We start from the raw sequence: 27144 nt of genomic DNA, 5'->3' as shown, positions 1-27144 counted from the left end.
CCATGCCCGGCTCATTTATTTTTAGTTTTTTAGAGACGAGGGTCTCACTATATTAGCCAGGCTAGTCTCGAACTCGTGGGCTCAAGCGATCTTCCCACCTCAGCCTCCCACAATGCTGGGATGACAGGTGTGAGCCATCGCACCTGGTTAGGATCCACACCTTTAAGGGATTAAGACAAGCAGAATTGGGCAGATACAATTATATTATAGGCCTCAGCCTATCCCACTAAGATCTCTGAAATTGGGGTAGCACTTCTGAAGGGTTCATGTTCACATGATGGTACCATGCTTTTGCACCCCAATATTGACTGAGAGATTCAGTGGTGTGATCTCAGTAGCCTACACTCCTGGCAGCTGAAGAATGAGCGCTTCTGTCCTGAAGGGTGGATTTGGGTGGTGGACTGAACATCCACTAAATTATTACCACCTAATAGTCCCTTCCCTGGCTCCCTATAACTCTCAAGATAAACACAGCTGCCCCGTTGCGGTGACTCACGCCTGTAATCCCAACACTTTGGGAGGCTGAGGCAGGCAGATCGCTTGAGCCCAGAAGGCTGCAGTGAGCTATGATGGTGCCACTGTACTCCAGCCTTAGTGACAGATCGAGACCCTGTCTAAAACAAAAAAGATAAACACAGCTTTCATGACCCTCTCCTGCCACCCCCCACCACACCCCTCTTCACAACAGCCTGCCACCTCTTATTCCTCCGCAGAGGTACACATCCTCCTCAGAGGCCGGCCAACACAGTTTTCATCCTGTGCTGTTGATGTCGTCTGCATCCATATCTGCACACTCTGCCCACCACCCCAGGTTGAGGCCAAGTCTAGCAAATCCCTGTCTCCTCTCCTGAACACTAAGAGGGTCTGGGTAGGCTGGTCAAGACTGGTTGAGTACAAGTACATCCCGCCCCCCCGCCCCTCAGGGAAGTGTCGCCCAGCCATCCCCACCCTCCGTGCAGACACTCTTTCCTGTTGGGAATAAAATGCCAGCGACTCAGCTTCCTTCCTTTCTGTTGATGGCCTTGGGGAGGGAGGAGCCTTGGTGGGAAGAAGGGGCTTCTGGGCTGGGGAGTGGGAGAGAGACTTCCTTGGGGAGAGGAATTCAGCTGCATGCTGGAGTCAGCTGGAGTCGCCCAGGCCCTGTGAGCAAGTGGCAGGCGTGCCCAGCTGCACTGGGGAGAGGGCTGTTCTCAAGGCCAAGGTCATTTGTGGAGGGAGAACTGGACACCTGATCAAATCTGGTAAGTTCTGTATCAAACAGTCCTGTGCAGCTCAGAGCAGGACCAGGGTCCAGTGGAGGCCTGTGCCCACCCTGTCTCGCTTGACATCTGCAGGGGCATGACTGGGAAACCTAGCAGGCAAAGCCTCCCAGGTGCCCTCCACATCACACCCCCTCCCTCTCACTTCCTGAGGGGGCCGGGAAGAACCTCCTTCCTCCTCTCAGAAGGGCTTAGAAAGAGGCAGCAGCTCACAGGGGCATCTACTCTGCCTGCTTGCCCTGGGCCCACCTCAGCTCTGGCTCCTCCAGGCCTGCAATGGACTCAGCAGCCAAGGATGAGATGCAGCCTGCGTTGTCCCCTGGTATGAACCTTTTGGGTGGACTGGGGGAGGAATGATGGCAACAAAGATGGGACTGGCTGGGCACAGTGGCTCACGCCTGTAATCCCAACACTTTGGGAGGTCAAGATGGGCAGATGACCTGAGGTCAGGAGCTCCAAACCAACCTGGCCAACATAGTGAAACCCTGTCTCTACTAAAAATACAAAAACTAGCTGGGCGTGATGGCACGCGCCTGTAGTCCCAGCTCCTCGGGAGGCTGAGGCAGGAGAATCGCTTGAACCTGGGAGGCGGAGGTTACAGGGACCCGAGATTGCACCACTGCACTCCAGCCTGGGCAACAGAGTGAGACTCCATCTCAATAAACAAACAAACAAACAAATAAATAAATAAATAAGAAAGCTGGGACTGGGGGCATTGGGCCCTCCCTCCCTGACTACACAGCTGCCCAGGTTCTTCCTGCCCAGGACCTGAGTGGCCAGAGCAGGAGCGGGCAGAGCAGCTGGCCCGGGGTGCAGCGCTCAAGTGGGCCTCGGGCATCTTCTACCGGCCGGAGCAGCTGGCCAGGCTAGGCCATTACCGCAGCCGCGAGGTGCAGCGTACCTGCTCCCTGGAAGCACGCCTCAAGGTGGGCATGGGGCAGGGGGTGCGGGTGCTGGGACTGTGCTGCAGGGCTGGCCCGGCCTCACTGGCTCCATCTTTCCACAGTCAGTGGTGCAGTCATACCTGGAAGGCGTGCAGACTGGTGTGCGGCAGCTGGCCCGGGCCATTGAGGTGGTGCAGGGAACCCGGGAGGCCCTGAGCCAGGCCCGTGGGTTGCTCCAGGGCATGTCCCAGGCCTTACAGACTCTAGAGCCCCTACGGGAGCGGGTTGCCCAGCACAAGCAACTGCAGGCCCTGTCTCACTTGCTGCCTCGGCTGCGGGCAGGTGAGCATGCAGGGACCCTGGGCCTCAGCCTCCAATAGTCAGTCCACAAACACCAAACAAATAAACACTCATCCCTAATCAAGGGGCTGGGGCACTAGATGGGGAACTGCATAGAGGGGCACACCAGGGACCTCCCAGACAGTAGCCCGGGCTTCCCATGGCCTATGAGGCAGGGTGCAAATCAGCTCATCCTGGGGATTCCCACGTGTGGGATGCTTGAGTCAGGACAGATACCCAGTCATGTGACTCTGGCCACCTGGTTATCAGTATATTGAAACTCTTCCCTAACAGAGTGGCTGAGCGAGTACTGGCAGGACCCCCTGATTTCCCCTGCCTTCCCTCCAGGATCTTCAGCTTCCTCATATTCCATGAGCTCATGGGTTGACCTCTGGCCCACCAGGTCTCTAGGACATTGCCAAGATCCTCTTAGATTGGCCAGTACTCTACTGGTTATTTTTTTTTTTATGGTTTTTTGTTCGTTTTTTGTTTCGTTTTGTTTTTGAGACAGAGTCTCACTCTGTCGCCCAGGCTGGAGTGCAGTGGTGCGATCTCGGCTCACTGCAAACTCCACATCCCAGGTTCAAGCAATTCTCCTGCCTCAGCTTCCCGAGTAGCTGGGATTACAGGCATGCGCCACCATGCCTGGCTAATTTTCGTATTTTTAGTAGAGATGGGATTTCACCATGTTGGCCAGGCTGGTCTCAAACTCCTGACCTCAAGTGATTCACCCACCTTGGCCTCCCGAAGTGCTGGGATTACAGGCATGAGCCACTGTGCCCAGCTTACTCTACTGGTTGTTAAATATTTTATACATCACCCCAGCCCTGGGCCTCAGTATCCCCTGCTGTACACATTGAGGCGGTGGGAAGGCTGAGACCCAGGGCTGTCTCCTTTCCACTCTCATTAGTGCCGGCTGCAGTGGCCCACACACAGACTCTGATTGATGGCCAACAGTTCTTGGAGGCGTACGTGAGCCTTCGGGAGCTGGAGCAGCTGCGAGAGGATACGTGGGCACCCCTGGGGGGCCTGGAGTTGCCAGTCTTCCAGGGGCTGGACCTTCTGTTCGAGGCACTGGGCCAGGCTGTGGAAGCAGCTGCAGGGGCCGCGGGGAAGCTGGCACGGGAGGACCCAGCCCTGCTGGTGGCTGCTGTGCGTGTGGCGGAGGTGGAGACTGGACGAAAAACCCCCCTGGGCCAGGTGCCCCGGGACTGGCGTCAGCGCTGTCTGAGGGCACTACAGGAGGGCCTGGAGCGGGCCCACTTTGGGTCACCTCTGCTGCCTGCACCAGGGGCCCTACCAGGGTGGCTGGAGGCTCTGCGAGTGGCCCTGCCAGTCGAGTTGGCCACAGCTGAGGCACTAGTAGCACCTTGCTGCCCACCACAGTACAACGTGGTCCAGCTATGGGCCCACACGCTGCATAGCGGTTTGCGCCGCAGCCTGCAGAACCTCCTTGCAGGGCCTGAGCTAGAAGCTGCGGATGCCTTCGCCTTGCTGCACTGGGCACTGCATGTGTACCTGGGGTCAGTGCCTTTGGGGCAGCGGGACATGGGGGATCAAAGGCTGGGGGCTTGGTGGCTTGGTGTGACACCAGGCCACCCATCTCCAGGCAGGAAATGATGGGGAGCCTGGAGTTGGGGCCTGAGGCTGATGTGTCCCAGCTGGAGCCCCTTCTGACCTTGGAGAACATTGAGCAGCTGGAGGCAACATTTGTGGCCAACATCCAGGTGAGTAGTTGGGGCACAGGTCCAGAGAAGTCCTACTTACCTGCTGTGGGCCTTTATCTGCAGAGTGGAATGTCTACCCATCTCCAGCAGGGTCAGATCCCTGCTACATTCCTTTGCCCCTGGCCCCTCCCTCCAGGCAAGTGTGTCTCAGTGGCTGCAGAATGCGCTGGATGGGGAGGTAGCTGAGTGGTGCCGGGAGCAGGGGCCCAACACAGACCTGTCTGGCTCCTATTACTCACCAATGCCAGCCATCGTACTGCAGGTAGGTGGGAAGTGGCCAGACAGGCACGCAGCCTCCATGGGGCAGTGGGGAGGAGAGGAAGGAGGGAGGCTTTGCCGATGGCTGCTCATTTCTGCCTGCAGATCCTGGAAGAGAACATTCGTGTGGCCAGCCTGGTCAGTGAGTCACTGCAACAGCGAGTGCATGGCATGGCACTGTCAGAACTGGGCATATTCTTGAGGAGGTCTGCTGAGGCACTGATCCCTATTCCTGCTCCCATTCCTGATCCCTGTCCCTGCTCCCCAGGCAGCCCAAAGGGGCTCTGAGTGAATAAGACGTGTCACAGGGAAAGGGCTCTTTTAAACAAGGACTTGGGTATCTTGGAGGTGGGACAGGAGTACCAGGGACTGGGGCTGTGGGGATGCCAGCATAGCAGCAAGTCCAGGAGCCACCTCTGCCCATTACAGCTTCAGTGATGCTCTGATCCGATTCTCTCGAGACCACGTCAGGGGGAAATCAATGGCCCCTCATTACGTGCCCTACCTACTGGCCACCCTCAACCACAAGTCAGCACTCAGGTACCAGAAGGCCCCCAGGGAACCCCACCTTCACTAACCCCCTATTGAGTACCTATTATGTATGGGCTCAGCCCAGACTAGGACACTGGGGACTTTGGACTCACATCGCCCTGGGGTTCCAATTCTAGTTCTGCTAATTACTAGTTGTGTGACCTTGGATGAGTTACCTAATCTCTCTGAATCTCACTTTTCTCATTAGTATTATGTGGGTACTAATAGAATGTTCTGAGAATCACATGAGATAACATGTAAAGTGCCCACCATAGTGCCTGGCACATGGGGTCAATTGTTCATTCGTCCAGCAAATATTTCAAGGCCCTACTCTGTGCCAGTAACGTCTGGGGTTACAGCTGTGTGTATACACACACACACACACACACTCCCTTCCTCTTGGGTGGTATGTTCTTTTTGGTGGGGGCAAGGAAAACAAGTGATGATTTTTTACTCCCTCCTCACTGGGATAGTTCCCTTCCTTTACGAATGAGGAAACAGAAACCGAAAGAATGTTTTGCTCAAGGTCGCACCGCGAATTTGAGGCAGGTCCCGCTGGGCTGTGTCCTTTCTGGCTCGCCGAGAGCCCGCCTCCCAGCCCTGGTCCATGCCTGGGACCAGAAGTGCGGGGAACCGCTGTTCTCGCTCCCTCCCGTCAAACACTTGCCCCACAAGGTGGCGCCGGAGGGGCTGGACCACAGAGGGCCATGCGGGCCTTGGCCTTGGTCCTGAAGCCGTAGTTTTGCTCGGTCCAGCTCCTCAGTGTCTGTCCTGCAGCTGGACGGGGCGGCTTCAGGGGCCTTGGCTCCAGTGGAAGCTGCGCTGGACGAGTTGCAGAGGAGGATCTACCGCCTGGTGTTGGAGGCGCTGCAGGCGGAGCTCCAGGTGAGGCCTCCTTCAGGTCAGGATGGGAGCAGGTGGAAAGGTGGCGGTACAGCTACGTATGGGGGTCTCCGCGGCAATGCCAGGTCTGGATCATTTTCCCAGCCCCTGTTCGCGGATCTGCCCTCGCGCCAATGGCTGTCGAGCCCTGAGCTGCTGGAAAGTGTGTGTGAACGGACGGGGCGCTTCTGCCGGGACTTCTGGCGTGTGCGGAACCCCACGGTTCAGGTGCGCTGGGGGAAAAGGCTGGGGAAGGGGCGGCGCGGGTGAGAGGCGACCTTTACCCGTCTGATTGCCTCCCCGCAGCTGCTGCTGGCTGAGGCCGAGCGCGCCGTGGTGCTCCAGTACCTGAGCGCGCTGATGCAAGGCCGCCTGGTGTGCCGCGGAGCCGACGAGAGGGCACAGGCGGCCGAGCGCCTGCGGCACGATGCTGCCCAGCTTCAGCAGCTTTTCCTCAGTTTGGTGAGAGCTTCTTGGGCGGGCAAACGGGCGAGAGTCTCAGTGGTTGGGTGGGAGAGAGGGCTGGCGCGAGACCCTACCCCGACGTGCTCAGGGCCTGGAGGAGAACGCGCACTGCGCGCCGGTGCTGCTCGCCCTGAGGGAGCTGCTAAACCTCCGCGACCCCGCGCTGCTGGGCCTGGAGGTGGCTGGCCTGCGGCAACAATTTCCCGACGTGAGGTGCGGACTGGGGGCCAGAAGAGAGGAGAAGCCGGAGGGCGGGGAGGACGGGGCTGACGCGCCTCCTTGGTGCCCTTGCAGCGAGGACCACGTCTCCGCCCTCTTGGGCCTGCGCGGGGACTTGTCCCGGGAGCAGCACCTGGCCGCGCTCAGCTCCCTGCAGGCTGCGCTGCCGCCGTCGCCCTGCGCGAGCCGCCGCATCCTCTTCAGCCTCGTGCCCGCGCCCGCGCCCGCGCCGGCCTCCTGCCTGCCCTCGGGGTCCTGCGCCCGAGCCCTGCTGCTCGCAGAATAAACCACGGCTCCCAGACGCCTGAGTCTGTGTGTGTTGGGGAAGGTGGGATGGAATAAAAGTGCCCACGAGGGTTGAGGGAATTCTTGCAGAGTGACACGCTTAAAGTATCCTGGCTCCCGTCCTAGTACACGGGCTGCGCCCCGCCTATGCAGGCATCTGCCCTCTGTGCAGACTGCGTTCCCGAGGCCGCGGGCTACGCCCCCACGTCTCCGCGCCCAGGCCGTGAACAAGTCTCGGCCGCCCTGGCCGCCCGGGAGCCCCTGAAGCTCAGCAACTCGCTGGGGCCTTGGGAAGGGGGCGGGCCCAGGACCACGAACACCGCCCCCTCAACTCTGCCTGGCTTTGCTCCCAGTGGCCTCGGGGGCGCGCCGCCGCGGAGACTGACGCGAAGCCCCCCGCTTTCGTAAGAGCGTGCGCGCGCCCGAGGACGTACGTCATCGGCGTCGGCTCCCGCCGGCTGGGCGTCCGGTGGCCGGTGTAGCAGAGCTGGAGCGGCGGGCGGCAAGCAGAGGAGCGAACAGGTGGGGGCACGGCACGCGGACAGACCCCTCCAAAGGCCGGGAGGAGGCGCGCGACGCGACCTTTCCTGATCTCCCGGAGAACCCTCCACTCCATTGTCTCCTGGCCCCACCCTCCATTGGGCACGCCCTTCACCTTATCCGCCACCACTTATTGGCTGCAGGTCACGCCCCTCCTCAATTTCTGGTTCCCCATTGGCTCTTCACCTTGTCCTCTCCGGGGCTTCTCATCGGCACAGGCCACACCCTCTCATTTGTCACCAGACCCCGCCTTAATAGTGGGGGGCTCCTCCCTCATCCATCCTTCATTCATTATGCACCCAGTGCTGGGTGCTTGGTACACGGGGGTGAATCACACCCCGTTCCTGCCTTCGGGGAGTTCAGGGGATGGTGGGAGGACACGGACCTAGACTCCGACAGTGACAGCTCTGAGTAAAGAAGTCGCCGAAGCAGTGGGACACTAGAGGCGGGGAAGGCTTCCTGGAGGAAGTGAGGCCTAAACTGAGCCTTGAAGAATGGTTAAGAGTTTGCTCCAGGAATATATTGCAAAGGCATTCTTGGCGGAAGGACCCGAGACGTGAAAAAAACAAGCGTATTCTGGTAATTTCGAGGAGGTATGTCGAATGAAAGAAGGGGAGATGGAGGGGACTGGGCCAGGTAGAAACCTGTAAAGGAGTGAGGAGTCCAAAAAAATGTACAGTTAGTTAAAGGCAGTGAAGCCTGGGACCTGAAGTCTTTTCAAGCAGCTGGTCATTAGGCAGGGTAGAGAGGAGTGGAGAGGGGGAAGATGAAGTCTAGATAGGGAAGCAAAGTGCAGGGAAGGAATAATTCTAGTTCTGAAAGAAGGGCTCTTGGATTCATTTATTTATTGAGCAATTGCTGCGGGCCAGGCACTGTTCTGGGTTCTGGGGACACAGCTGTTAATGTTGGAAAAGATAAAACAGATAACTATCAAATATACCTATCATACAAATATAAAGTGTACTGAAGTACACTCCAGATGGTGATGACTGCTACAGAAAACAATAATTTGGGGAAGGGGAGATAGTGGAGAGGGGAGAGGAGGTTTACTATTTTATAGAGGGTGTGTTAGGCTTTTCTAATAACATGGTATTGATGCAGAGATTTGAGGAAAGTGAGAGAGCGACCCATGCCATTATATAGGGGGAGGAACATCCCAGACAGAGGACATATTCTGTTTGATATGCCTGTTAAACATTCAAATGATGACACTGCAGTGAAGCTGGACATGATGGCATGTGCCTGTGGTTCCAGCTACTTGGAAGGCTGAGGTGGGAAGATCGCTTGAGGCCAGGAATTCAAGACCAGCCTGGGCAAATAGACACTATCTCAAATTGCACTGAAATTGGCAACACTGGTCTAAAGTTTATGGAAGAAGTCTGAGCTAATGTATGTAAAACCAAGAGTGGATGAGAACATCTAGGGAGTGAACATAAATGGAGAAGTTTCCATAGGCAAGTCCTGGAGCATTACAGTGTTAAGAGTTCAGGGAGACAGGGATGACCAGCAAGGTAGGAGGAGAACTAAGTTCGACTGTGTTTGGAAAACCAAGTGGACAGCATGTTTCCAGGATGCAGTGATTTTTTTTTTTTTTTTGAGACGGAGTTTCGCTGTTGTTGCCCAGGCTGGAGTGCAATGGCGCAATCTTGGCTCACCGCAAACTCCGCCTCCCGGGTTCAAGCGATTCTCCTACCTCAGCCTCCTGAGTAGCTGGGATTACAGGCATGTGCCACCATGCCCAGCTAATTTTGTATTTTTAGTAGAGACGGGGTTTCTCCATGTTGGTCAGGCTGGTCTCGAACTCCCAACCTCAGGTGATTCGCCCGCCTCGGCCTCCCAAAGTGCTGGGATTACAGGCATGAGCCACCTTGCCTGGCCTCCAGGATGTAGTGATTAACTGTATCGGGTGCTGATCAATATGAAGGTCATTGCTGGTCATTGGTGACCTTGATCAGATCAATTTAGATGGAGTGCTGGGAACAAAAGGCTAATTGGAGTGAATTTAAGAGAGAACAGGAAAGAAGGAACTGGAGACTGGGTATAGATGACTCGAGGTATGTGCTGCAATAGGAGCAGGTGGAGGGAGATGCAGCCGGGGCTGTAGCTGGAGGAGTGTGGGTTCTAGTGAGGGTTTTGTTTTGTTTTTTAAGGTGGAGAAATAACAGCATGTATTTATCCTGATGGAAAGACTCCAGTAGAGAGGAAGAGATTGATGATGTAGGAGAGAGGAGAAATGCTGGAAGTGAGTCACTGAGCAGACAAGGGAGCTCAGCAGCTGGAGCCTCTCCAGGCAGTCTCTGGGGAGAGATGGGATTGGACTGAGTCCTGGAACAGAGTCGGGGTGAGCGCCCTGACACTGGCTTTGGATGACCACTGGAAAGATCCCTCAGATAGGGGACAAGCCAGAGATTGGCTTGGATTTGCTGAAGCTTCCTTCTGCTCCCCAAAAGCAGATTCTAATTTGGATTTCAACAGATGGCTCAGAGGAGAGAGGGCATTCTGGGGGATACTGGCATAAGCATGGGGCCCTCAGACATTGAAACTGACTGAGGCCAAATGGGCAGGAGGATGTGGGTAAAGCCAGGTGGATGGGCAGGGGTGGCACTGAGAAGATGCCATAGGCTGAAGGCAGTCCCTGAGGCCTTCTCACCTACCTAATCTGCCCAGGCAGCTGAAGCTGCACTGTACCACCTCCCAGATTAAGTGAGTGAGCACAGAGATTAGAATCACGAGTAAGGGGCTCAGTCCTTGCCTTCAGGAGCTCAGGCTGAGAGGATTCCAGTAACCACCATCTAGGTGGGTGTTTAAAACTCTTGCTTTCGGCTGGGTGCGGTGGCTCATGCATTTAATTCCAGCACTTTGAGAGGCTGAGGCGGGAGGATCACTTGAGGCCAGGAGTTGGAGGCTGCATTGAGCTATGATCAATGCACTGCACTCCACCTTGGGTGACAGAGTGAGACCCTGTCTCAAAAAACAAAAACGAAAACAAAAGTGCTTTCTCCCAGCCCAGCATACTTGGGTGAGTCTGCTGGAGGCAATGGATGCTGCAGCCAATCAGACCCCTGGTAGCAGAGCCTGGGCCCACGAAGGGCCCAGCAGAGGCAATGTGGAGTACAGGGCCTGCTGGTCGTTTGGTCACACCCACTCATGCTGGTCTCCACATACCCTTCTGTGTCCCCAGAGGTCGACAGTGTGGGGAATTGGAGTGACCCGGCTGGATGTGACCCCAAAGACAGAATGGTGCTGGACTCGGGGGCTCAGGCATATGATCAGGCACCCCCCAGCCCGCCTACCAGTCCCCCATCCCTGCGCCATAGGCTGAAGCCCTCAGACCGAGATGGGCCACCACTGTACCCCTGGTCTCAGTCCCTGGCCTTGCCCCTGGCTCTGGCAGTCCCCCCAGCACTGCAGCCCCAGCCTGAGCAGCAGCCGTTCTCACAGATGCACCTGGGCCACCGTGGCCACATGCGTCGCAGTGAGAGCACCTACTCTGTAAATAGTACTGGCCGGCGGGGGCGTGGCACCCTGGGACGGCCTCCACCTGGACGGGGACGGAACCCAGGTGGGGGCACCCTGCGGCCTGCAGCCTCCCTGCCTCACATTGCTAAGACTCAAAGGGATGCAGGCCATATTGCCAGCAAGAGCCCCTGCATGTTGGTGGCCCTGCGGCCAACCAACATGGACCGTGAGCGAGACAAGTTCTTCCAGTCCCATTACACCTACAATCCACAGTTTGAGTACCAGGAGCCCATGCCCACGGCTGTGCTGGAGAAGTACTGCGAGGCCTCTGGACAGTTCATCCATCAGGTCAGTCCAGCCTCCCCACCATATCCTGGCCCTGACCACCCAAGGGGCTTGTCCTGACCAGCCACTGTGGCCCCATGTACAGGCAGTTGGCATCATTGAGGCTGTTCTGGAGAAGTTTGGAACCTATGAACACTTTGAGGCTGCCACTGGGGGGCAGCTGCTCACCAAGTGCCAGATATGGTCGATTGTGCGCAAATACATGCAGAAGGAGGGCTGCGTCGGGGAGGTGAGCTTGCCTGCAGAGCCCTTCCTCTACATGCCCCAAATCAGGGTGTCTTGTGGGCGGTCCCAGGTCCAGCTCCACACCTGACCCACCCCTGCCCCTGCCCCAGTGAGGTGGGAGCTGGTTCTGAGCAGAGGTGATGAAGGGTGGGTGCCCTGGCCAATTGTCTGGCCTCGCTGCCCTGTGGCATCATTGGGTCCACCTGCACCGTGGCCCCAGGCTGGTGGCCATGGCTCAGAGCACTGCCACCTGCAGGTTGTGGTGCAGCTGAGTGAGGACCTGCTGTCCCAGGCAGTGATGATGGTGGAGAACAGCCGGCCCACATTGGCGATCAACCTGACCGGAGCCCGCCAGTACTGGTTGGAGGGCATGTTGCGGCATGAGATAGGTCAGGGTGTGGGTATCCGGGAAGATGGGTAGGCATGAAAGGGGCCTGGGAGCTGGGAGGGGTGGAAAGGAGGGGCCCCAATAACTCCCCCTTTTGTTTCTCTCCCTTCCCTCCTGAGGTCGGGGCTTTCCCTTCCTGAGCAGCCACCTCCCGCCCTCTGGCTCACAGAGGTAGGCCAGAACGTGCCTGTCCACGCTCTGGGCTCGCCCTCATCTCTTGGTCCTTTCGGGTATATTTTTCTCTCTCCACTTCCTCTCCGACTTCTCCCGACAGTGCAGGCAAGGCTGGTCAGTCCCTGACAGGCCAGAGGGAGAACCCTCAGGGTCCCACCAGGCCAGCCACCACGCGGGCCCTCCAGGGTGGATGGAAGGCCAGGTCCTGGGAATGGACTTGACTTGAGGACACATGGCGCCTGGTTTAGGAGGGGACTGGCCAGTTTGGGCAGGAGGGTGCAGGGCACTAACCACTATTCCTATCTGTCTGTCCCTCTTCCTCGAGAATCCTGTTGCTCTGGGCAAGAGGTGATTTTTACCGGGGGCATCAGCGTGACTGTTCAAGATGATATGGGCACCCAGGATGTTGGGCAGGGTGGTATATGTATTCTTGTGCCCAGGAGGGCTGGGGTCAATGTCAGTTTGGGAGAGTTCGTGCACGTGTGTGGGTGCGTGGGTGTAGGGTGGGGGGCGGATGGATGGGAGAGGATTCATGTATGTGAGCCTTTGTGGATCTTTGGGTGCGAGTCCACAGGAGGAGGAGCTTCACGCTGCCTGGGGCTGGGAGAGCTTGTGTGCGAGCCTGAGTTCGGGAGCATGAGGATGGAAGTGTCGCGGCCAGAGCCGCGGCCAGAGCCCCGGCCAGATGGAACAGGGCCAGGGCTGGGCTCGCAGGCGGGTCCCCGAACGCCCCGCCCAGCGCCGCCTCCCCTCTCCTTCCCCGCAGGCACCCACTACCTGCGGGGCGTGAACAACGCGCGCCAGCCGTGGCACAACGCGGAGGGCCGGCTGCGGTACGGGCTGCGGCCGGCGAACCCCACGGAGGAGGGCCTGGCCAGCCTGCACAGCGTGCTGTTCCGCAAGCAGCCGTTCCTGTGGCGCGCTGCGCTGCTCTACTACACCATCCACCGCGCCGCGCGCATGTCCTTCCGTCAGCTCTTCCAGGACCTGGCGCGCTACGTGCAGGACGCCGACGTGCGCTGGGAGTACTGCGTGCGCGCCAAGCGCGGCCAGACGGACACCTCGCTGCCAGGTGGGCGCCAGCGCGGGGGAGGTGCCTAGAGCCGGGGTGGGGGCGGGGAGAGGGGCGGGGCTTCGGGCGAGGGGCGGGGCTCACCGACTTCCTGCCCTCCCAGGTTGTTTCAGCAAGGACCAGGTGTACCTGGACGGCATCGTGCGCATTCTGCGACATCGCCAGACCATCGATTTCCCGCTGCTGACCTCACTGGGCAAGGTGAGGGGCTGTGGACCTTCAGAGGTCCCGGCCAGCTCCCTGCCTTGCTGTAGAATTCCCTGAGCCTCGGATTGGTGCTAGACCGAGGGCTGGGTGTCAGGCCTCTGGTGGTGGGGGGAAGCGTGGGTGGAAGTGAGAACAGGAGATGAAATGACTCTGGCAGCAAAACCAGGTGCTTAACGGAGGCTGCAGGTGTATGTAGATACTGCATCTCAAAGGAGGTGAGCATTCCAGGCCAAGGGAGTGATCAGGAAGGCCAGGGGAAGGAGGCTGCAGAAATGGCCAGGGACCAACTCCCTGGCACTGGCATTTGTGCCAGGTCGAGGAAAGTAGATTTCATCTGAAGCAACAGGGAGTGAGAGGAGCTTTAAGCAGAGGAGTGACACTGATATTTGCTTCAGAAGGCTCCTTCTGGACATCATATGGGAGGTGGATTGGAGAGAGGACTAGGGAAGGGAGTGCAGGGGCATGGAGGAGGCCTTGCCTGTCACTCCTGCAGAAGGGATGGTGGTCTGGCCTAACCAGGCAGTGGCTACTGGGTTGGAGATGAAGGGACAAGCTGAAGAGCTCTTCAGAGAGGGGAATACTTTTAACTCAGTGGCTACCCTGATGGGAGGGTGAGAGTTCAAGCCCCCTCCCTGGAATCTGACCTGGGTGACTGTGAAGAGGGTGGAGCTGGCATAAGCTGGCACTCAGGAGTTGACTGTTGGACATGGGGCCATCCTGAGGGCTATCCAGGGGAAGACATTAAGGAGGCAGTTAGATGCCCATGTTTGGAGGTGGGGGGAGAGGCTGGGCTGGAGAGAGAAGTGGGGTTGTAGGGCATCTATGACAAAAAGCAACTGTTGAGAGAAAGAGCAAAGATGAAGGATTGAGTCTAGAGGTATAAAACGTTGTAGCTAACTGTGGATCAGGAGAGGAGAGGAAGAAGTCCCGGAGCAAAGGGCTGTGAGCTGTAAGCAGTGGGCTGGGACCAGCTACCTGAAAGCCAGGGACCACTGCCTATGCCTGATGCCCAGCTTCCTCCTGCAGGTGTCCTATGAGGATGTGGACCACCTGCGGCCCCATGGGGTGCTGGATAATACCCGGGTGCCCCACTTCATGCAGGACTTGGCACGCTACCGGCAGCAGCTGGAGCACATCATGGCCACCAACCGGCTGGATGAGGCGGAGCTGGGTCGCCTGCTACCCGACTGATGTCCATTGAGGGCTGCAGACAGAGGCCCTGGACAGAAGCTCCAGATAGGTCCCCAGAACATGAAGCAGTTTGCTCTGTGCTTCCACGGCCTTGGTGTTTCTTGGGGGTGTTGGGAGGGCAGGAGCATTCCTTGAGGAGGAGTGGCAACATCAAAGTGTTTGTGTCCCTTGCCAGCCTCCCTGGGGCCTGGGGACCTGCAGCAGCATGTCTGGCAAACTGAGTCGCCCTCCTGCCTCCAGCTCTCTGTTGAGCAGAGGGAAGGCATGGGGGCAGGAAGAGAGCTGAGCATTGATGGGGATGGGGGTGGTTTGGGAATAGAAACTTGTTCTTGCATGAGATGGCTTTGGTTGTCCCAGTACTCCAGTCTCTCCCTTCCCTCACCTGGCCCCTTGGTGCTCCTTCAGCATTCGTGCTGTCTACCTCTCACTGGGTCCTGGTGGGGGTCGGGATCCCTTCTCCTGGGGTGACTGATGGCCTGAGCCTGGGGTCCTGGTAGTAGAGACCCAGCTGGCCTGGGGTCTGCTTTCCGACATTTTGCCTCTCTCACTGGTCATGTATTTATTCCATATTTATATGGTCTACTTCCTGTGGCTGGAAGCAGCAGCTTCTGAAGGTTCCGTCGGGGGGGAGGGGGATGGGGGTGGACAGGACACTCCTTCCTGGAAGGCACCAATTTTCCCAGCCCCACTCCCATTACACACACACACACACACACACACACACACACACACACACAGTGATTCAGGCCTTGAGAGTCAAGCCCAAGAGCTCCCTTGGCCCTGTTCCCCACTCCCTCCACTGGCCTCTGCTGTTCCTGTCTTTGCTCACACCCTCACAGCTGGTCTCTGGCAGAGGTTGGCATAGCCTAGGAGCAGCTGCAATTGCACCTGAGGGACAGGCCCAAGAGTTTGGTGGCCCAAGTCCTGAACTCCTCTTGGACCAGGTGAGGTGCAGAGGTGGTTGCTGCTTCCAGTTTCCCTTCAGACTTAGCTGTGTGAACCCCACTCCTATCCTTTGGCCTTAGTTTTCCCATCTGTAAAACTCAGAAATGCAGTTGGAAAGTCCTTATTCATTTAGTAAGCGAATATATTATAATATGTATAGAGCGCCTTTTGTGTAAGTTACTGGTCAGAATCCTCACTGAGCTCCCAGTCCAGAGGGAAGCCAGACAATTAAAACAGTAATGACAATGACGTGTGTGGTCTCTGTCTACTCAAGGTCCGTTTCTGCTCCCCTCTTCTAATCTCACTTCCCAAGGCTGTGAGCTCTAAGCCCTCCCTACGTGGAGAGAAGTCACCCTCCCCTTGCTCCATGTTCAGCTCAGGGACTTGCATGGGGTTGAGCTGGTACCTACATAGGGTGCCAAGTGGCTCATGAGGGGAAATGGGTTGTGTATGCAGGCACGAGGGTCAGGTCCTTGTTCCACTAGGGGGCTGGGTCTGGGATCTCCAGGGTGCAGCCTGGACTCCTAAGGGCAGATTAGGGCTGAGGACTGGATGATGCTCATGGTGGGCTTGGGGGTGCCCAGGTCCCTGGGACTCAGAGGTACCCACCCTCAGTTCCTGGGCAAACAGCCAGAATCGTGGAGAGAGCCCAGGTCCCGTCCGACCCTCCGGAGTTTATTCACTTCCAGCAGTACTGGGCTGGACCGAGCCTTGGTGGCATCCGATTCAGCTCCAGCAGCATCCCAGGTCCTATCCAGCATGGGCGGGGCACGGCCGGTCAGAGCTCCGGCCTTCAGGAATCTAGAGATGACGGGAACAGTGGTCAAAGAGATGGGGTCCGGCATCCGCTTCCCAGGCCATGCCCTCCCGCCAAGCCGGCTCAGGGTTTGGGCGGCCTCACACCTTCGGACTCGTCCCTTTCCTCGAAGTCCGGCTCGGGCTCTGGGTCCGGTTCTGGCTCCAGTTCCGGCTCTGGTTCTGCTTCTTCAGGCTCGGGTTCCAGCTCTGGCTCTGGCTCCGGTTCAGCCTCTTCAGAGGCCTCAGCTTCCAGCTCTGGCTCTGGCTCCTCTGGGGTCCCGGATTGCACCGCCTCGGAGCCCTCAGGGCCCCCGGCCTCGTCGGGGTCTGAAGCTCTGGGCAACCCGGGGCATGTGGTCCCCGAGCCAGGTGCCTCCGGCGTCCAGTGGCCTGGGCATGGAGGGTCATAGCTGCGGTCCCGGTAGCCTGGGGCGGAAGTGGGAGTGACTGAGGCTCAATTTACCGCTGTGCGGTTTCACACTCGCCTACTTCTAGCGGAGACGACAACCCTCCCTCCCCCGGCCTTTTGTCTGCCCCAGCCCCGTCCCTGCTCTGCCCTAGGCCCCCCCACGAGCGCTCACCCGGACCCACGTGCTGCCAGTCCCAGGCGGGGTCCGGCGCGCCCGCGGTACGCTGGGCACAGCGCAGCAGCTCCTGGCAGGCGGCCTCGCCCTTGCCCTGCACCAGCAGCAGTAGGCGGCGCACCCTGCGCTCGGCATCAGGCAGTGCATCCAATGCCTCGTACTCTGGCCCGGTGAGCACGCCCCGCGCCAGCAGCGCGTCCAACAGCAGCCCCGAGTCCGCCTGCAGCGTCTCGACCAGGCGTTTCCGCTCGCGGTCGATAGTCTCCGACGGCCGCTCCTGCGCATTGCCCATTGTCGGGGCTGCATGGGGAAAGGGGAGAGAAGTAATGGGGGGTTGCCCTCCCCGCTGCCCTCGCCGCCTCTGACCTCTCTTTCAATGCCCCCAGTGAACACCCGGGCTGGGGTCTAAGTTCACCTCGATCCCAGCCGCCAGTCGGCTCCGCAAGCACAGGACCTGGAGGCCAACACGGGGAACTCGGTGTCCTCCTGCCTCTCCAGACGCTCTGTCCTGTCTCCTCCTCAGGCTCCTCCTTCTGTCCCCAAGCGTCAGCCGTGGCTCTCCTCTCCTCCCCTGCCTTTCCCAGGACTGGCATCTACTCTCTGAATGCCCTCCCCAACCAGGAGCTCCTGAGCTCCAGCCCCGGCAAATCCGAGGCGAGTTCAGACCCCGTTTATCCAAACTAAGGTCTTTCTCTCAAATCTGCTTCCCCACCTAACCAGGCAGAAAAACCTAGGATTGATGCTGATACTCCACACCCAGCTTGCAGATAAGTCCTTTCCAGTTTGACTGCTGAATATTTCTCTCACCATCCTCACCACTTACTAAGTCCAGCCTTCTGCCTCCTGCTTTGGCCCTGCAGAACCCAGGATCAGAGCTCCCTGCTTCCATACTCTACCCTCCAGTCCCCTCTGCACCCGGAGCACAAAGTGCTGAGAGTCTCCCTGCCCCTCTCCCCTTACCTTGACCCTGAGATCCAACTTTCCAGGACAAGCCCCGCCTCTACACCCTCCCACCAACACCACCACCATAGTGCAACCCCAATGTAGTCTCATGGCCCTTCCTGGTCCTCTGATTCCTGAGCAGAGATACCAGAATCTTCTTCAGGCTTAGCTCTGACCAAGATCTCTTGACATCACCTGAGACCCACCTGTCTCCCTACCGAAGCCCTAACTCCCAATGTGACTGTCTCCCTGCTGACCCACCTGGCTCCCTGCTGACCTGGGAATGACCTACAGACATTTGTTGTTTGATCTTGAAGTACCCAGGGCCTAGCTCATACAGGATACCAACAAATGCTTGCTGAACTTGGACTGATTTTCCTCCATGGATCGCACTATTTTGAGAGACTTGTTTGTTTGTTTGTTTGTTTGTTTGTTTTAAGATGGAGTCTTGCTGTTGCCCAGGCTGGAGTGCAGTGGCACAGTCTCGGCTCACTGCAACCTCCGCCTCCTGGGCTCAAGTGATTCTCGTGCCTCAGCCTCCAGAGTAGCTGGGATTACAGGTGCACACCACCATGCCCAGCTAATTTTTGAATTTTTAGTAAAGACAGGGTTTCACCATATTGGTCAGACTGGTCTTGAACTCCTGACTTCAAGAGATCCGCCTGCCTTGGCCTCTCAAACTGCTGGGATTACAGGCATGAGCCACCATGCCCAGCCTTTTTTTTTTTTTTTTTTTAGAGGTGGGGTCTTGCTATATGTATTTTTTGTATTTATTTATTTATTTATTTTAGTAGAGACGGGGTTTCACTATGTTGGCCAGGCTGGTCTTGAACTCCTGACCTCGTGATCCCCCTGCCTCGGCCTCCCAAAGTGCTGGGATTACAGGCGTGAGCCACCGCGCCTGGCCTGGTCTTGCTATATTGATCAGGCTGGTCTCAAACTGCTGGCCTCAAGCGATCCTCCCATCTCAGCCTTCCAAAGAGCTGGGATTACAGGTGTGAACCACCACGCCTGGCTCTTGAGAGACTATCTCTACCAACAGCAGCTATTAGGGAGAGTCAATCAGCTTTATCCTTTTTTTTTTTTTTTGGACAGAGTCTCACTCTGTTGCCCAGGCTGGAGTGCAGTGGCACATTCTCTCCTCACTGCAACCTCCGCCTCCTGCATTCAAGCGATTCTTCTGCCTCAGCCTCCCGAGTGGCTGAGATTACAGGCGCCCGCCACCACGCTCAGCTAATTTTTTGTGTTTTTAGTTGAGACGGGGTTTCACTATGTTGGCTAGGCTGGTCTTGAACTCCTGACCTCATGATCTGCCCACCTTGGCCTCCCAAAGTGTTGGGATTACAGGCATGAGCCACTGCACCCAGCTGCTTTGTCCATTTGTTGTCACCAAGGATTATGGTCTATTCCTGTGAGTGGCCTGACCCAGCCAGCAAGACCCCCGGCATTAGGAGGCAAAGACATCAGGCCTTGGACGATGCCCTCAGCCCACCCCCACCCTGATAATAACTTCTCCTCCTCCCCGCCTTGGCTTTGTTCACATGGCATCCTCATACCTCTTCCCTTTGCTGTCCCTCCTCTGCCTCCTTCTCTGGCTCTAGGAGGCTCGGCCTTCTCTGGGAGAGAGGATTTAGTCCTAGCCGCCATCCTGCCTCCCAGGTCTCTCTCAGTACCCTCTGGTGTCACACTATACCTCCCCCATCACTTCACACCCTGGCTTCCTCTCATTGAAACCCTTCCCCCTGGGCCGAGACCAGGACTACCCCCTGCCCCTCCATCTCCCTTTATGCCCCATCTGTGATGAGTCTTGCTTCTCCACTTCTCAGTGAGTCTCCATCAGCTTCTGCCTCGCCACCCCACCATCGTCACCTCATGTCTTGTAACAGTCCCTCTGAGCCCCTCTCACTCCCATTCCACCAGGCCCGATAGCACAGTGACTTTGACAACTCTCCGGGCTAGGATTGCTGTTTTCACAGATGAGGAGACAGCCTCAGAGATTCAGTGGTAAAACTGGAATCTTACTTGCTCCAGCCTGAACTATGAGGAACTGAACTATGTTTTCCTGTCTAGCAGAATTCCATCCTAAATACCTATCTACCTCCCCCCCCACACCCCACTGCCCATCAGAGAGAACCCAAAATATCTGGTCTGGCTACTCTAGCCTCCTCCCACCACCCTGGACAGCCAGGCCCTTCCCAGCTTCCCTCCACCAGCCAGGGCTCGGAGAACTCACTATGCCCCTGGCACCTCGGAGCCTTTGCTGATGCTGATCGCTAAGACTGGAATCCTTTTCTCCTCCCTCTGCTCCGTGGACCTATCCATCCTCCAGGACTCAAATGTTCCCTTGTCTACACCAATGCCTAAGTGTCCCAAGGGCTGGTGGTTTCTTCTTCTGTGTACCCCGTGAACAACACATGCCCTCACTACTGCATTAACTGACATCATTGCACTGTGTACACGCAGACTCTGCTTTCTTCAACTGAGCTTTCCAGAGTGTCACTCCAATCGGTGGGCAAAGGAAGGGAGAGGGGGACAGCACCTACTCGGGACAGACACAGGGAGGGTGCAGATTGGATTGGCCCCTCCTTCTCTCCAACCTAAGTTGTTTTCATGTTAGCCTCCTCCTCCTATGACCCCAAGTCCTGCCCTTTATCCTGTCTGGTGGTAGAGACTCCAGCTGGTCTGGGCCCTCCCTTTGAGGCTCTCACAGCTCTCAATACCGAAGTTATTTAGCGGCCAGTCCTTCGAGGGTGACGGGTCCGATGCTTCCCAGAGAGCCAGGTGGCGGGGCATGGAACTGGGTCCCAGCCCCCAACTCCACCTCGCTGCGCGGGCTCTTTGGCCAGGAAGCCAGGGTCTTGGGCCAGTGAAGAGCCTTTGCGCATGTGCGACCGCACGGATCCCCTCCCGCCTTATCTTCCTCCACCCAGTCCCAGAGCTTGAGAGTCCTGCGGCAGGGCGGGGCCCACAGACCTACCCACCACCCCCCCACGACCCCCGAGCGCCGCAGCGGGTGGCGGGGCGCTGATTCTGCCCAATCTCCGTTTCCCTTCCCTCCCACAGCCGGGAGTGGGGCTCCCGGTCTGGCCCGTTTTGGGCGGCCCCACTCACGGGTCGAGCCTCGGCGGGGCAGGAGATGACGGTGCAGAAAGGGCCGGGCAGGGTGGGGGTGGGTGCAGCAGCTGCGGCGGGGGCGGGGCGGCCAGGGCTGCTGGGAATAGGGAGGGTGAGGGTTCTTCCCCGGGCACTAGGAGCCACACCGCGGAGGCCGCGCGCTGGCTGGGGACGTGCATGTAGGCAGCTTTCCCTCCCCACCCGGGGCGCACCAGGAGATGAGGCCAGAAGGGGGCAGTTCGGCCCGCGGCCCCACACGTCCAGTGCCCACTCAGGGCCTGCCAATTTCCAGGTGCTTTCCATCTATCTTGTCATCGACCCCTCTTCTCTGCCTGTCACAGAGGAAGTTCAGAGAAGGATACCAACTCACCAGGATCACAGAACGCATGCATTGCAGAGCTGAGTGCGACCCAGAAGCCCCCGCTTCCCAGAGATTGCAGCGGCCCCGCGCCAGCCCTGGATCCGGGCCTAAGCAAGGGAGCTAGGCACCGGATCCCCAAGCACCTCCACCCTCCTGGGGTTCCTCTATTAAAGACATAGTATCTGGATGCTTCTACAAATGCAAAAATCACCCCCCACCCACAACTCCTGTGCTCCCTGGTCGATAGAGAAAAGAGACCAGAAACAGAAAAAACAAAAAGTGGAGTTTATGTGCAGGGCTGGTCGGGGTAGTGGAGAGAGGCCGTTCAGTAGTGGGGGCTTCGCTCACCCCCGACAGGGGGCGCCAGGAAGCCAAGAAGGATGTGCAGCCGCGGACTGGTTCCAAGCCCCTTCAGAGGCGCGGGGTCTTAGGGGGAGGGACTGGCTTCCGGGCCCAAGTAGGAGGCGGTCCGGCTCTCAGGAGTGCTATAAATGGTTAAAGCCCCAGGCAGGCCCAGGGCTGTGCCTCCCAAGGCTGCCTGGACATCGAGCAGGAGTGGGGCCCCGAGCGTGGGGTCCTTCCCTAGGAGAAGTGGGACTGCTCTCACCAGGGGAAAGGTTCCCCCTCCTTTCTTCAGGGAAGGAGAGCCCTGACCGCCTGCCTTCTGCTCAGTTAGGATGAAACATCCATTCTTAACCTCCCCACTCTCGCCCAATGGTGAGGGCATGGGTGGCTCAAGGAACGCTCTGCAGTGCAGCCTGAACTCAGGATTTCCCTGCAAATTGCAGATTGCCCCCTCACTCAATCAAGGTAGCTCAGCCCAATCACGGGGTCCTCCCAGGTACCAGTCATCACAACCATTACCTGGGCTTGGAGAATTTAACCCTTTGACCGCCAGCTCAGGCTCACCCCGCTCTGGAACCAAGGGCTGCATCTGCGTGAGAACCGCAGAGAGCAGCTGGGGAGGGGACCTAGCAGCTGAGGGGGACAGCTGGGAAATCACTGTGACAATTCTTCTAGAGACACGGCTTTGGCTCACAGAGAACAGCTACGGACCAGAGGGCTTGACTCAGCCACCCCTGGCCTCTGCCCTCCCGGACCCACTTCTTACCAAGGACAGCTCCATGTCCAAGTCCATCAGGGTCCATTCTCGCCCTTGGAGACTGGGGCCCAGCACCTGAGGAGAGCTCTGGGTCAGTGGTGCCCTCCCCAGGCTCCACAGAGAGCTAGACCCCACCAGGTCTCCTGCCCCTGTTTCAGCAGAAGGGGTACTCACATCTAGAGGCCCTGCAGGCTCCACACTTTCTTGAGGGGGCTGAAGCAGCATCGGAGACAGCAGACTCTCTGGGCTTCTGTCCCCGCTTTCCAGGCCCAGAGGCCCCCTGTGCAGAGAGAACTGCTTTTGGCCTGCAGTGTCCACCCCACATTAAGTTCCCAAGGAACCCAGATGCATCAAGATTTTAATCCCCCAACATTTAGAAAATGATACGAGAGGACCCCCATCCTCTCTCCACCCCCAACCTCCCCACCTCTGCCATAAATGGCACAGAGGAAGTGCCTCTGCTTCCTACCTGGGACCTGAAGTTTGGGTGGTGGAGCTGGGGCTTTGGGACCCCTCCCCTCCCTATGCAAATGTCAATATCAATGCTTCTTTCTCTTTCTTTCTTTCTTTCTTTCTCTCTCTCTTTCTTTCCTTCTTTCTTTTCTTTTTTCTTTTTCTTTTTTTTTGAGACAGTTTCACTATGTCACCACTATGTCACTATGGCACTATCTTGGCTAACTGCAGCCTCTACCTCCCAAGTTCAAGCAACTGTCCTGCCTCAGTCTCCTGAGTAGCTGGGACTACAGGCAAACGCCACCACGCCCAGCTAATTTTTGTATTTTTAGCAGAGGCAGGGGGTTTCACCATGTTGTCCAGGCTGGTGTTGAACTCCTGACCTCAAGTGATCTGCCCGCCTCAGCCTCCCAAAGTGCTGGGATTACATGCATGAGCCACCTCATAGCCACCAATGCTTCTTAAACTATTGTGTACTTTGCAGTCACCCCAGGGAACTCATTTGATATGTAGGTTCCTAAGCCCTTCCACAGATGCTGAGTGCCCTGACTGGGAGGCTCTGCTTTCCACAGAACTCTGATGCTGGGGCCAAGAAATCAGGAGAGTATCATGGAGTCAAAAGGCTAGGAAGCTTTGTAGGCTGGTAAGGGCTGTTCTATCACAGGGCTCATGGGCCAGCTGGGGCTCTGCTCACCTGTCAGGTATCTCCCTGGGATCCCCTGGTTCAGGCTGTTGGGCATTCCTGGGCCCCTCGGGGCTGAAGCTCCCTTTCCCTTCCAGGATGGCCTGCACCACAGCCACAGGCAGTGGCGGGGGGGCTGTCACGCAGAAGTCACACTCGTTTGGGGCCAGGGCCAGCCCGGCCTCGCCATCCCCCCCTGGACTGGCCGGCTCTTCTTTGAGCAGTGCCAGGCCCTTCTCCCTGCACCAGAGAAAAGCTTCAACCAGACCCTGGCACTGACTTCTCCCTCTACCCCCACAGCCATCTGGGCTGCCAGGACCTCCCCCACAGGCCCCCAAGGGGCAGCCCTGTCCCCCTTACCTCCTGCCATCACTGGAGGGAGAAAGCCTGGTCCCCTCAGGGGATGGAGAGTCTTCTGGGATGTCAGAGATGATGGGGCCCCTGGCCCTGTGAGGGCTGAGGCCCAAAGTCGTCTCTGGGAGGGGCTGTAAGTAGAAGGCTAGGCCCAGCCCTTGGCCTGTAGGCACAGGGAGAGCCAGAACCCCACCAACACCCACCTGGGCCAGGTCTAAGGGAGAAGGTTTGAGGGAGGAGGCTCAGTCCATGCTGGAGGGCCTGGGTCTGGTTGGGGGGAAGGCTGGCTTCCATCTTCTCTTCCTTTTAGGGGATGGGGAGAAGGAACAGGCTCTCCATAAGCCCAGCCATGCCCTTGGGAAGGGGGAAGAAGACAAACCTACCGACTGGATGAAGTAGGGGTCCTGCAGAAGGGCACCAGGCAGAGGGCAGGTGTTGAACTTGGCAGGTGTTGGGCATGAGCTCCCCTCATCCAGCATCAGGGACCTGTGTGGTCGATCAGGGCACAGGCAGGGGTGGGGCAGCGTCAGCCCCCATGCGCCTCGGCCTGTACTTCCCTCCCTCCCTCAGGCCCCAGCAGCCAAGTCAGCAGAGCTGAGGCCTGTTGCCAGGGTGTCAGTCACATGCTGGAGGTGGAAGAGGCTCCCCCCAGAGATGGGGGCCCTTTGTGGGTAGAGAGGGGAGGGAGGGAAACTGGTTTGAGCCCCAGGGACTCAGCTGTTGGGAAGCCTTGCGGGAGGGGGAAGGGGCTGCTGGGGTAGGAATTTGGGAATAAGGTCCTGGAATGGGAGGATCTGGGAGTGGGGATACCAGGTGGCAGAGTTGGGGGGAAGTGGATCCTAGATGGGGTGAGGAAGCCTGTAGTGCAGGGGGAGGAATGAGGATTCCTGGTGAAGGAGTTTCCAGAGGAGAAGGGGTCCTTGCAAGGGGACTTCTGGGGGGTCTTGGAAGTGGGTGTGGGCCTTCTTGGCTTTCTCACTCACAGCTTTCTCTTGCCTCCTGCATTGCTCGGCCCCGCCTGAAGTGGCCCAAAGAGACACTGGATCAGCTGAAGAGAAAGCAAAAGTTTAATTAATACTTTGGACACACCCCCCAACCCCCGCACTTCCAGGTGAGGGAGGGAGGCTTAACAGGGGCGCCGGGGGACTGGGCGGTGGAATGAGGTGTCGAGGAGTGGGAAGGAGAAGCGAGGCTTGGGGAGAGGAACACCTTGCCAATGACCCGGTGCTGCTGACCATGGCTCTGCCGAAGTGTCACCACCTCCCGCCACAAGATCTCGTTCTGCCTGAGGAAGGGGTGGGAGGGTGCTGAGGCATCTGAGAGTTCCCCCAGTCACCACCCCCCACAGAATGGCGAGGCTGGGGACCCAGGAGACCACCCCGATGACTGGTCATCCTAGAGATCGCCCATAAATCTAGATGGAGGCGCCAAGGCCCGAGAGAGGAAGGGGCTGCCCAGAACTGCCGGCTGGCCAGTTATGGTCTCATCCCGAACCCCCCACCCCTGTCCCCTCTTTCCCCGCCCGCCCCCGCACTGCCTGAGCTCCCGCAGCCGCGCCTCGGTGCTCTCCTGCACTCCCCGCAAAGCCTGCACCTCGCCCAGTAGTCGACCCAGGTCCTCCGGGCGCCAGCGGCTGTCGTCGCCGCGCAGCGCGGGCACCTGCAGGCGGGAGGCACCGTCGGGACTGGGTCGCAGGAGCAAGGCAGGCAGTCCCAGCACCCCTCCTCCGCTTTGCTCATTCCCGCAGGCCGCCCCCACCTTGCGCCGCACGCGCTCCAGTAGCTGCTCGCGGCCGCGCACGAAGCTCGGGTGCTGGAACTCGACGTGGTCGCGCTCCGGCCTAAGCAGGCCGCCCTGCTCGATGCTCACCACCTTCCGAAAACCGTCTGGGGAGTGGGGCGTGGGGGCGTGGGTCGCCCCATCCCCGGCACCGAGTTCCCCATCCCCGCTCCCCGCCCGGCCGTAGGGACTCACACATGTTGAGTTGGCGCACGAAGCTCGCCATGTTGCTATGCTTGAAATACTGGGGCAGCACTTCCTTGGCGAAGCGGCTCTGGTCGCTTACGAGGAAACTGGTCCCGCTCTACCAAGAACGCCGCCCGCCCACCGTGCGGGCGGAGACCAGGAGGGTGAGCGGTGCCCGCCCACGGCCAGTCCTGCGCTCCAGCGCGCGCACACACTCATGCTCACTCTGGGGTCCAGGCCTGCCGCTTACGGGGATATGGGTCGAGGCCAGGCCAGAACGGGCTCCGAGGCCTAGCCTGGAGCGACCACAGTGAGTCCCTACCCCCAGCCAGACCCTGACTCCATACTCGGTTCTCAGAAAGGAGAGGCTGACGGGGTTCCCGCCCTGGACAGGCCCCAGCCCCGCAATGTGACCCTGAGCTAGACCAGCCCTTCCCATCTCCCGGCCTCTGTTTTCCCATCTGTCGGATGGGGTAGGGTGGCAACTAAATGGCCTCGAAAGTCCCTCGGACTCTAGGTCTTCAGAAGGCAGGCTCCTAACCCTTCTTCGGCCGCAGAGGAAACCCCCCTTTCGCACACCCCCTCCAAGGTGAACTTCCCTGAATGGCCAAATCCGGGGATCCACGGCCCAGTCTCAGGCGGGGGTTGGGCGGGCATGGGTGTTCACTGGCGTGGAGGGACCCCGGGACCACAGGGAGAATCGAAGGGCCCCGGCCCTCACCGGGCTCCAGCGGATCAGGTGGTCTGTGCCTGGGTCCCCCACCAGCGCCCATAGCTTGCCGAGGAAGGCAGGCACGGGGCTGGGGCCTGGCTCCGTGGGCAGCGCGGCTGGCGCTTCCTGCATGGTGCAGTCTCGGCCCGGCTCAGCGCTCGGGTCCGGCCGCTGCGGGCTCGTCAAAGCCGCGGAAAGTGCTGCGTTTGCCGCCCGCTCCGCCCTACTCCGCCCCGGGGCGCCGGGTCAGGCGGGGGCCACGTGCGAGCCCGCGGGGCGGGGCTCGGACAGCGGCCGAGGCACCAGCAGGCAGAAAAGGCTGGCTGGATGGGATGTGTGGAGTGGAGTGGAGTGGAGGGGTAGGGTGGGGTGGGGTGGAGTGGGGTGAGATGAGTAGGGGACTTGGGTTCGAGTCCCACCCTTCTCAGTCCCTCTATTTCCTTCTTTGTTGTACGGGAGAAATCGCCGGTGCGCGACCTGGTGTGGGCTGAGCAAGTCCTAGAAGGTAATGGCCAGAGGCACAGTGAAGCCCCAGGCAGGGCAAGCAGATAGGAAGGCGGGGCAGGGAAGCACGCCCCCTCCCGCCGAACCCCGGGACCTAGTCATTCCAAGGGTGTGAGTGCCCCGCCCCTCACCCCCCGCAGCTGTGTCGTCCAGAGGATCTTGAGGAAACCCAACCTCT

The 27144-nt window shown here is 58.6% G+C and overlaps 4 protein-coding genes across 12 annotated transcripts; 2 read left to right on the top strand and 2 right to left on the bottom strand.

Moving 5' to 3' along the window:
* Positions 1 to 1535: 1535 nt before the first annotated feature.
* Positions 1536 to 6864, top strand: EXOC3L1 (exocyst complex component 3 like 1). The gene is made up of 13 exons (XM_009250815.4): positions 1536 to 1581; positions 2010 to 2185; positions 2266 to 2485; positions 3393 to 4005; positions 4092 to 4209; positions 4346 to 4471; positions 4573 to 4673; positions 4897 to 5007; positions 5754 to 5883; positions 5986 to 6108; positions 6187 to 6342; positions 6434 to 6558; positions 6640 to 6864. The coding sequence occupies exons 1-13, from the start codon at positions 1536 to 1538 to the stop codon at positions 6848 to 6850; spliced, it is 2256 nt and encodes a 751-aa protein (XP_009249090.4). The 3' UTR covers positions 6851 to 6864.
* A 408-nt stretch (positions 6865 to 7272) lies between these two features.
* Positions 7273 to 15641, top strand: MATCAP1 (microtubule associated tyrosine carboxypeptidase 1). Of its 4 annotated transcripts, none has more exons than XM_054534931.2 (7): positions 7273 to 7371; positions 10571 to 11196; positions 11279 to 11422; positions 11675 to 11807; positions 12747 to 13052; positions 13156 to 13253; positions 14286 to 15641. In XM_054534931.2, the coding sequence occupies exons 2-7, from the start codon at positions 10627 to 10629 to the stop codon at positions 14448 to 14450; spliced, it is 1416 nt and encodes a 471-aa protein (XP_054390906.1). In that variant the 5' UTR covers positions 7273 to 7371; positions 10571 to 10626; the 3' UTR covers positions 14451 to 15641. The 4 variants fall into 4 exon arrangements, with proteins under 4 accessions (XP_054390906.1, XP_024089139.1, XP_063573736.1 ...); XM_024233371.3 differs by lacking the exon at positions 7273 to 7371 and adding an exon at positions 7841 to 7982; XM_063717666.1 differs by lacking the exon at positions 7273 to 7371 and having other exon boundaries at positions 10537 to 11196.
* Positions 15501 to 21307, bottom strand: NOL3 (nucleolar protein 3). 4 transcript variants are annotated; one of them, XM_054534938.2, is made up of 5 exons: positions 20831 to 20876; positions 17193 to 20258; positions 16775 to 17077; positions 16299 to 16619; positions 15501 to 16196 (listed from the first exon to the last, which is right to left on the bottom strand). In XM_054534938.2, exons 2-5 carry the CDS (start codon positions 17368 to 17370, stop codon positions 16189 to 16191), a joined length of 810 nt encoding a protein of 269 aa, XP_054390913.1. In that variant the 5' UTR covers positions 17371 to 20258; positions 20831 to 20876; the 3' UTR covers positions 15501 to 16188. The 4 variants fall into 4 exon arrangements, with proteins under 4 accessions (XP_054390913.1, XP_054390914.1, XP_009249086.1 ...); XM_054534939.2 differs by lacking the exons at positions 17193 to 20258; positions 20831 to 20876 and adding an exon at positions 21204 to 21307; XM_009250811.4 differs by having other exon boundaries at positions 17193 to 20859.
* Positions 21308 to 21409: 102 nt separating this feature from the next.
* On the bottom strand, positions 21410 to 26608 carry HSF4 (heat shock transcription factor 4). 3 transcript variants are annotated; one of them, XM_054534930.2, is made up of 14 exons: positions 26472 to 26608; positions 25760 to 25868; positions 25544 to 25671; positions 25320 to 25444; positions 24995 to 25070; positions 24769 to 24833; positions 24169 to 24271; positions 23989 to 24088; positions 23792 to 23906; positions 23444 to 23671; positions 22471 to 22576; positions 22306 to 22371; positions 22059 to 22128; positions 21410 to 21776 (listed from the first exon to the last, which is right to left on the bottom strand). In XM_054534930.2, exons 1-14 carry the CDS (start codon positions 26592 to 26594, stop codon positions 21622 to 21624), a joined length of 1569 nt encoding a protein of 522 aa, XP_054390905.1. In that variant the 5' UTR covers positions 26595 to 26608; the 3' UTR covers positions 21410 to 21621. The 3 variants fall into 3 exon arrangements, with proteins under 3 accessions (XP_054390905.1, XP_002826568.2, XP_002826567.2); XM_002826522.5 differs by lacking the exon at positions 23989 to 24088 and having other exon boundaries at positions 23444 to 23567; positions 23792 to 23930; XM_002826521.5 differs by lacking the exon at positions 23989 to 24088 and having other exon boundaries at positions 23792 to 23916.
* Positions 26609 to 27144: the final 536 nt, after the last annotated feature.

Source organism: Pongo abelii, chromosome 18, assembly GCF_028885655.2.
Source record: "Pongo abelii isolate AG06213 chromosome 18, NHGRI_mPonAbe1-v2.0_pri, whole genome shotgun sequence".
Lineage (NCBI taxonomy): Eukaryota > Metazoa > Chordata > Mammalia > Primates > Hominidae > Pongo > Pongo abelii.
This window is presented reverse-complemented; position numbering and strand designations above follow the sequence as displayed.

What these genes read in the sequence shown, in the direction of transcription:
- EXOC3L1 (XM_009250815.4), top strand. Translation starts at nt 1,536, where the DNA reads ATGGACTCAGCAGCCAAGGATGAGATGCAGCCTGCGTTGTCCCCTG. An exon ending in GCAGCCTGCGTTGTCCCCTG is followed by an intron (nt 1,582 to 2,009) that starts GTATGAACCTTT and finishes ACAGCTGCCCAG; the next exon opens with GTTCTTCCTGCCCAGGACCT. An exon ending in GCTGCCTCGGCTGCGGGCAG is followed by an intron (nt 2,486 to 3,392) that starts GTGAGCATGCAG and finishes CACTCTCATTAG; the next exon opens with TGCCGGCTGCAGTGGCCCAC.
- MATCAP1 (XM_063717666.1), top strand. Translation starts at nt 10,537, where the DNA reads ATGCTGGTCTCCACATACCCTTCTGTGTCCCCAGAGGTCGACAGTGTG. An exon ending in CTGGACAGTTCATCCATCAG is followed by an intron (nt 11,197 to 11,278) that starts GTCAGTCCAGCC and finishes CCCCATGTACAG; the next exon opens with GCAGTTGGCATCATTGAGGC. An exon ending in GACGGACACCTCGCTGCCAG is followed by an intron (nt 13,053 to 13,155) that starts GTGGGCGCCAGC and finishes CTGCCCTCCCAG; the next exon opens with GTTGTTTCAGCAAGGACCAG.
- NOL3 (XM_054534938.2), bottom strand. Translation starts at nt 17,370, where the DNA reads ATGCCAGTCCTGGGAAAGGCAGGGGAGGAGAGGAGAGCCACGGCTGAC. An exon ending in GACTGGCGGCTGGGATCGAG is followed by an intron (nt 17,078 to 17,192) that starts GTGAACTTAGAC and finishes TTCCCCATGCAG; the next exon opens with CCCCGACAATGGGCAATGCG. An exon ending in CTGGCAGCACGTGGGTCCGG is followed by an intron (nt 16,620 to 16,774) that starts GTGAGCGCTCGT and finishes CTTCCGCCCCAG; the next exon opens with GCTACCGGGACCGCAGCTAT.
- HSF4 (XM_054534930.2), bottom strand. Translation starts at nt 26,594, where the DNA reads ATGCAGGAAGCGCCAGCCGCGCTGCCCACGGAGCCAGGCCCCAGCCCC. An exon ending in AGCACCGGGTCATTGGCAAG is followed by an intron (nt 24,834 to 24,994) that starts GTGTTCCTCTCC and finishes CTTTCTCTTCAG; the next exon opens with CTGATCCAGTGTCTCTTTGG. An exon ending in GCAGGAGGCAAGAGAAAGCT is followed by an intron (nt 24,272 to 24,768) that starts GTGAGTGAGAAA and finishes TCGACCACACAG; the next exon opens with GTCCCTGATGCTGGATGAGG.